The 8,398-nt window shown below is 33.2% G+C and overlaps 1 protein-coding gene across 1 annotated transcript in view; it reads left to right on the forward strand.

The window, feature by feature from the left end:
* The window catches only part of LOC107661647 (sarcalumenin-like), a 31,377-nt gene that overhangs the window by 17,126 nt on the left and 5,853 nt on the right, over nt 1–8,398 (forward strand). The window contains exon 4 of the mRNA XM_016451317.1: nt 3,502–3,537. Within this exon, the coding sequence (XP_016306803.1) occupies nt 3,502–3,537 (36 nt within the window). The remainder of the gene's footprint in view (nt 1–3,501; nt 3,538–8,398) is intronic.

Genomic DNA, 8,398 nt, shown 5'->3' on the forward strand with positions numbered 1-8,398 from the left:
GCCCAATTGCTGGGTTTGTCCCTATTTTACCCAGCACTGGGTTGTATTTAACCCAGCATTTTTTAGAGTGTAACATTAAAACAAGCCCAATAGTTTTTTTTGTGATATGTTCATAACCTGCATATGTATGGATATTTAATCAAATGAATTATGCATAATTTGCACAATTAAACTTTTAAATAGACAAAGACACAATACACTCTAAAAAATGCTGGGTTAAAAAGGGACAAACCCAGGGTTAGCATAATTTTCTTTATATTATATTATGCTTTTGAATGGTTTGAACTTTTGACTTCTTGACTTTCAGCAATGTTTCTTCAAACTTTCAGAAAATATCCCAAATAATATGTGACAAAATTGATAAACATTTAGAGTTTTATATCATTTTCAAAATTGAGATTTTATGGCTGTATAGAATTTTCATTTCATTTTTAGAAAAAAACAAATTGTTGGACCTTACATTTTGGAATTTACTTAATATATATTGCTATTAGTTGTCAGATTTATTTATTTACTTATTTATTTTACAATACGCAACATTTTTGTTGGTGATAACATAAGCCCAAAACATTGTTTTGTACTATTTTGTGCACATTAAATTCTGTATTTTTATATGGTTTTTGTTAAAAGCAAACCCAGTGGTTTAACCCATTCACCAGATTTACGTATTCCCTTAGTAGTTTGAGTATGAACATGAAGTTGAGATAAACAAGGGTGAGTTATTATTGTAAAGCTGCTCGGTGTACACTCTTAAAAATAAAGGTGCTTCAAAAGGTTCTTCAAGTGATGCCATAGAAGAACCATTTTTGGTTCCACAAAGAACCATTCAGTCAAAGGTTCTTTAAAGAACCATCTCTTTCTTACCTTTTTGTAATCTGAAGAACCTTTTTTCACCACAAAGAACCTTTTGTGAAACAGAAAGGTTCTTCAGATATTAATTAAAGGTTCTTTATGGAAACATTTAGACAAAAAGGTTCTTCTATGGCATCGTGAAGCACCTTTATTTTTAAGAGTGTATGTAGGTTGTGACTTTCACTGCTAACCCCTGACTGAACACTGGGATCCAGCTTGCCCCCTTGTGGTTCAGCATGGTATTTAACCCCTACACTCACCGCAGTAATGCAAAACTGACCTTTATTCTTGTGAGGAAGCAGAAAGAAGCTGAAACAAGCTGAGCGCCAGTGTGATCAAAGGCTACTGCTGCTGGTGATCAAAGGAAGATCATGTGTCTTAAACCATCACATCACAAGAAACATTAGTTCAATACGGATACATACTGTTTTTCCACCAAACATTTGAAAGCACAACCATAAATGGCCGTGGTTATTTAAAAAAAAAAAATGAGTAAGAATATGTTTAGTGTGATTTATGTTTAATTTGGTACATTTAGGCTTTTAGAGATTAGACTGTTATATCCTCCTGACTACCAGCAATGAAGAGGACATTATGTTTTAGTGATTTCTCTGAGACGTAAGTCTGGATGTCCTGTACAGAGCACATTCAGGGCTTTTCAGAGATACCAAATGATTGGATGTTTCACCATGACCACTCCCTCTCCTTGGTCTTTAAAAATGGCTGACATAAATTTAGTGATCAAGTGTAACACCCTTATGGAAATATGATAATATTTTGCAATTATCATTTAAATCTGACTAATTTTCAAATTGTTTGTCATGAATCAACATCCCAGGAAAATGTTATGGGGTTTCAAATCAAAATATGAGCTTCTGTTATGAAACAGGACATCGATTTCATACATGTCCACTGTAGAGGACACCAGGACTTAAAGCATGTTTATTATACATTTTGGGAGACACGACAAATGAATAGAGAAAAAATGATGTATCAATATTCCTATTAAATATTAGATATTATTATGAAAATCTTGCTAATTATTACTCCCATTATTGCACTTATTTGTTCATTCTATTTTGCCCCAAAAACACATTAATATGCAACTTAGATACAGTTTATAGATACATTGTATATGATGGAAAAACTCGTTTATGGCCATTTTACACACATTTTGCATAAAGAAAAATGGTTTTTAAAAATATCTTTCATAACATAGTTGAGAATCGTCTTTATATCAAGTTTGGTATAAAAAATGAAAATTGATTTGTGATTAAAACAAAAACCCCACTGTTTTTGCCTTTTCATGTTTATTCATGTCTTTTTATTTCTTAAAAAACAGGACTTTTTAAAGTCCCGATGTCTTCTACAGAGGACATGGCGTAACATATGAATAAAATATCAATTTTCAAAAATGTTATTTTTCAAATTTTTTCTTATGCTCTAAACAATGTAATGACATGACAAAATGCTAAATTCACAAAACTGTTTTTTTTCCTGGTAGTCAGGAAGATATAACAATTAATTAATGTATTTATTTCCTTTTGGAACTCTTGTGATTTTATTGAATTTACATGAATTCATCTGGTTAAAATGTAATTGGACTGAATCTTTGAAAATGTACAGATCATATTTCACCAAAAAATCTGCAGCAAAAAAAAAAAAGAAGTAATAATACAATAAATAAATAAATAAATAAATAAGAAACTATTTTGGAAAAAGAAAATGAAGCCTATTTGAAGGAAAATTAAGATTATTCTGTAATGAATAATGGTCATTACTGTTATGCAAAACATCTAATTTCCTGTAAAACAGAGCTAAAAATGTGCTAAAACATTTATTTTTTTCACAAACAAATACAACACTAAAAATGTGGTGTACAAACGATTTTCATTGAGAAACTGCTAGCAAATTTCACACACAATTATATGGAAAGGGGAAAGTAACACATTGAAATAAATGTGAAATTTTGAAGTAGAAAGACTGAAATTGTATTTTCTTGTCAAATGTATACTCCAGTAATCTTCCAAGTTCAAAAAGTCATTTTTACAGTGTACATTGTATAAAAACTACAACTAAAACTTAAATTAAATATTATTAGACATTGTAATTGTATATGCAATGTTTCACCTTACAACAAAAGATTGAGATTTTTTTGCACAACAGTAATAAAGCAAAATATTACTTTTATACAAAATATGACTGTCATTTTGGGGTAAAATATGTCAAAAGTTTCATGAGATTAACCAATTTATTTATTTTTGTGTGGAAAACAAATTAATTGTATTTTTTTATTGGATTTATTTATAATGTTTTCTTAGATTAACCCATTTATATATTACATTTACAAATAAATATGATACATTTTGTGTAAAACAAGACAAAATATTTATTTATTTATAAGAATAGGATTTGTTGCAGTGTGTGTTCAATCTCTTCTAGAAATCATTGTATCTGGACGACCATCAATCCTCATCCACACACATTTCAGCTCATCGCATACAGGAAAAGTGTCACTTTCTGTCCTCCTCCTCACCTTCTCTCTTTGACCCCTTCACATTCTCTCTCTTCCTCCTCTGCCTGCACTTTTCCTCACACTTGTCATTTTCATCCCTTTCTCCTCCCCCGACATCACCCGCCACTAAACAGCCTATCCTGGACGCACACTGGGGGACTCTGCCACAGGTGGGTATCACGGGGCGCTTCACTGCATGCCACTGCCTGCGTCTCTGATCCCCTGCAGTGTAACGCCAGCTAGCGCTCATCTGCCCAATTACCATCAGCACTGAATGAGCACTAATTACAAAGTGCCATTATATGTCAGCGTGTAGCATTGCTCAGTCGACAATCAGCCACTGGAAAGAGCAAAACTGTATACATTTTTTTTTTGGGAGAATATAAAACTAACAAGTGAATTTGGTGTTTCAAATCATCCAGTGGCACATGCAACAATTCAACCAGCAGATTTGGGTGAAAGTCTAGATTTGGTTCAGCTGTTTTTCTTCATCCAACTAATCAAACTGTCTAATTGAATTCATTCTGAACACTAATCGAAGTCTCCGTTAATTTGATCATCTCTACTGTACAACTGTTTTCATTGTATAAAGTCTGCAAAATGTGGGTTGCACAGGTTTTTATTTCATAGCATTGTTTTATGGATTGGTGTGTGTAATAAACAGTGCTTGGCAATTAATCTTGATGTATCTGTTACAAAAGTTTGGGGTCAATAAGATTTTTTAAAGGTTTTATTCAGCAAGGATGCATTAAATTGATCAAAAGTAAAGTAAACACAATAAAGACATTTATAATATTAATAAAAGATTTTTATTTCAAATCAGTGCTGTTCTTTTGAACTTTCTGGTCAGCGAAGAATCCTGAAAAATAAAATGTATCACGGTTTCCACAAAATATGAAGCAGCACAACTATTTTCAACATTGATAATAATACAAATGTTTTTATGAGCAGCAAATCAGCATATTAGAATGATTTCTGAAGGATCATGTGACACTTCTAACCGCTAAATCTGACTACTACTCTATTATAATTGGGACAGATGAAGGGAATACAAGGTCCTTGTTTAACACAGTAAATAATATCCTGCGGCCTCCTGATACCCTTCCTTCTCATCTATATTCTAGTGATCTATGCGATAAATTAATGACCTTTTTTAATACTAAAATTGGAAATATTCATCAGCAATTAACTTCTCAAAATAATGTGGCATCTGATCTGTTGTATTTACCTTCCCGTGATTCTCTTCTGTCTCTATTTTACAGTTTCGAACTTCCAACTATTGATGAAATATCAGGTCTTATCAAACAATCTAAGTCTTCCACTTGTCAGTTAGATCCACTCCCCTTTGACCTGGTCAAAGCCTGTTTATTTTCTCTATCTGGTATAGTAACCGATATTACACACTGGTCTCTCGCCTCTGGTGTGGTTCCTTCATCTTTTAAGGTTGCTGTAATCACTCCAAGACTTAAGAAACTGGGAGCTGACCCTAATAATTTTGCTAATTTTCGCCCAATTTCCAATTTGCCCTTTCTCTCAAAAATTTTGGAAAAAGTTGTTGCATCTCAGGTTCATTCCCATCTTTTAAAAAATAGCCTGTTTGAAAAATTTCAATCCGGTTTCCGCCCTTTGCATAGTACAGAGACTGCCATGGTAAAACTTGTTAATGATTTGCTGATGTCAGCTGATTCTGGACTTTTAACTATACTTATTCTACTCGATTTAACCGCGGCCTTTGATACAATTTCTCATCAAGTTCTCTTAGATAGACTATTCTCTATAGGTATTACTGGTGTCCCTCTTAGTTGGTTCAGATCTTATCTCTCTGGGCGCACACAATTTGTTCAACTTAAAAATTTCAGATCATATGTCTCACCTGTTACAGCTGGTGTTCCTCAAGGCTCTGTTTTGGGCCCTCTTTTATTTATTATTTATTTACTACCCCTTGGTTACATTTTTAGGAAATATGGCATCAATTTTCATTGCTATGCTGACGACACACAGCTTTATTTGTCTTCTAAGCCAAATTCTACCCTTCTTTCTTCCTCTCTTTTGGGCTGCTTAGAAGAGATTAAATCCTGGTTTTCGCGTAATTTTCTCAAGTTGAATACTGACAAAACAGAAGTTCTCCTTGTTGGTACCAAATCTAATTTGTCAAAATCCAACAGTTTTGCACTTTCTGTTGATAACTCTATAATCTCCCCATCTACTCAGGTTAAAAGTCTAGGTGTCATCCTCGATAGTACTTTATCTTTTGAAAAGATAAACAATATTACTCGGTCTGCGTATCTCCATTTACGGAACATCAGCCGCCTTCGTCCATTTCTCACACCAAATTCCACAGCTATTCTTGTACATGCTCTAGTTACCTCGCGCATTGATTATTGTAACTCTCTTCTCTTTGGGCTACCTTACAAACTCCTTCACAAACTTCAATTGGTCCAGAATTCAGCTGCCCGTATAATTACTAGAACCTCCTCCATCGAGCATATCACTCCAGTTCTCTACCATCTTCACTGGCTTCCTGTTAAATATCGAGTAGAGTATAAGATTCTACTTCTCACTTTTAAAGCTCTTCATAATCTTGCACCACAATATCTCTCTGATTTTCATATTATTTACATCCCGAAGCGTACTCTCAGATCTTCATCTGTTTCCCTTGTTGTACCTTCTATTCGTTTAGCCATTATGGGGTATAGGGCATTTAGTTGTGCTGCTCCTAATCTCTGGAATTCTCTCCCACAATCTATACGAGAAAGTGACTGTCTGACTACTTTTAAATCATGTCTTAAAACTTACTTGTTTAAATTAGCTTTCTCTGATCAATTTTAAATTATTTTATGTTAATAGTTGTTGTTTGTTGTATTGTCTTGATTTTATGATTATCACTAAATTGTACGGTGTCCTTGAGTGCTCTGAAAGGCGCCTTTAAATAAAATGTATTATTATTATTACTGAAGACTGGAGTAATGATGCTGAAAATTCAGGAATACATTATACGTTAAAATATATTCAAATAGAAAACAGTTATTTGAAACTGAACAATAATGCTGTTTTTACTGGATTTTTGATGACAAAAATGCAGCCTTTGTAAGTGGAAGAGAGTTTCAAAAACATTAACAAATCTTACCGCCCCAAACTTTTGACTGGTGCTAAAAAACCTTAAATATTAGTCAGAGTAGATGACATGTCTAATTTGACCCAAATAAAAAAAGACAGCGAGAATGACAACCGGTTTAATATGTTCTACTGTTGTGTATGTGGGAACTAAATATGCAGCCAACAAAACCCTGAAAATACGTACACTAGAAGATAAAAATGCCACAAAACATAGGTTGTGCAAATTAGACAAGTCTAGTCTGCACTTCTGTCCCTCATAGCCTTGATTTTATTTGCAGCATATTAGATATATAGCATCTACTCTGGCTAAAGTTCATTGGCGTATCAGTGTTGGTTGCATGTGCAGTCCTGGCATGCAAATATGGGTGGGTTATTTGTCTTATGTCAGATGCTTATATCAAAATTGACTTGCACTTACTGCAATAAAGATCCAACACTCTTAAAATTAAAGGTTCCAAAAGAGGATTTTCGATGCTTCCTTCCCCAAAGAACCTTTCAGTTCTTAAAATAACCATTTTTTCTTGGTATGAAGAACATTTTAATCATCTAAAGAACCTTTTGTGCATTTGAAAGGTTCCATGGATGTTAAAGGGTCTTCATGGAACCATCAATTCCAATAAAGAACCTTTATTTTTAAGGCCATGTCCACATGTACACGGGTATTTTTATAAACTGAGTTTTTCCTTCTTCCGTTTAAAAAAAAATCTCCGTCCACATGAAAACGCAAACGCATGCTATGAATCTGTCAAGAGCATGCCAAACCAACAGGTGGCGATATAATCTCAACCGTAAAGCCATGTTGGCCAATCAGAAGCCTGAAAAGGTCTCCAGTAGGTGGAGATAACAGGGCAGGCGCCGACGTCACAAGCCAAAAACGCCGGTTTCGCTGTCTACACGACAACACTGCAGCCGGAGTTTTTAAAAATCCTTACCAGTGTTACCAGACGTACGATAATTATCATATTTGTACGATAATTTTGACCTCTGTACGATGTATGATTTTCCGCGATGCGGAAAACATGGATGGAATTGCGGAATCCAGTCAATGGAATTTACTGTATAACGCGCGGAATGTCACGGAATTTGTCAAAGTTTGAATGAATTAATCAAAGGAAGGTCATTACACTTAAATCGTGATATGGACTGGTATCTGTAAATATTAAGCCGCAAAAAGGCTATTTAAATATAAATCCTGCATGTTCCTGCAGAGCACGCGTGATCTGCCTTCTCACTAAATAGGACATAAATACATGAACAATATCCCCAGAACTGCTGACCCCAGAGTCAAAAATATATAGTTTCTGCCAGAAATGTATTATTATTGTTCAGTAGAATGTACGTACAACTACTACTACTAAAATTAAGGAATAATCACAATATTTCTTCCATGTTTTAATTTTAATTGTAAATCCCCTTTGTTTGCCAAAAAATTTAATTTGTTTAATTTTCATTAATTAAAAGATAAATTAGATTAATGTGTTATGCCTTCATTCGATAACCAGAACAATTTAAATACACAATGCAGAATTTCTAAAGAAAAAAAAAACATTTCATAAGGCTATAAATAAAAGTAGTTTTTAGGCATTCAAATAATTAGACATATTAAAACACAGAATTTGGTAACAATAAACAAGGTGAAAAAAATAGAACATTTCATAAGACCCTAAACATGTAATTTTTGTTAAACTTTTTAATAGATTTGATGTTGAATTGTATAAGTTTCATTATTTAATTAGATGTGCTTTTGATTAATAAAATTTAATTTAACCATTTAAAAAGGTGTCCAGACAAATTTAAATGAAAAAAAAAACCAGAATCCAAAAAAATTTAAATTTGGAATTTAAAAAAAAAATGGAATTTGGGAAAAAATAAAACGTATTTCATAGGGCCCTAGCATAGTTATTTATTTATTGG

Source organism: Sinocyclocheilus anshuiensis, unplaced genomic scaffold (genome assembly GCF_001515605.1).
Source record: "Sinocyclocheilus anshuiensis isolate Anshui unplaced genomic scaffold, SAMN03320099.WGS_v1.1 scaffold207, whole genome shotgun sequence".
Classification (NCBI taxonomy): domain Eukaryota; kingdom Metazoa; phylum Chordata; class Actinopteri; order Cypriniformes; family Cyprinidae; genus Sinocyclocheilus; species Sinocyclocheilus anshuiensis.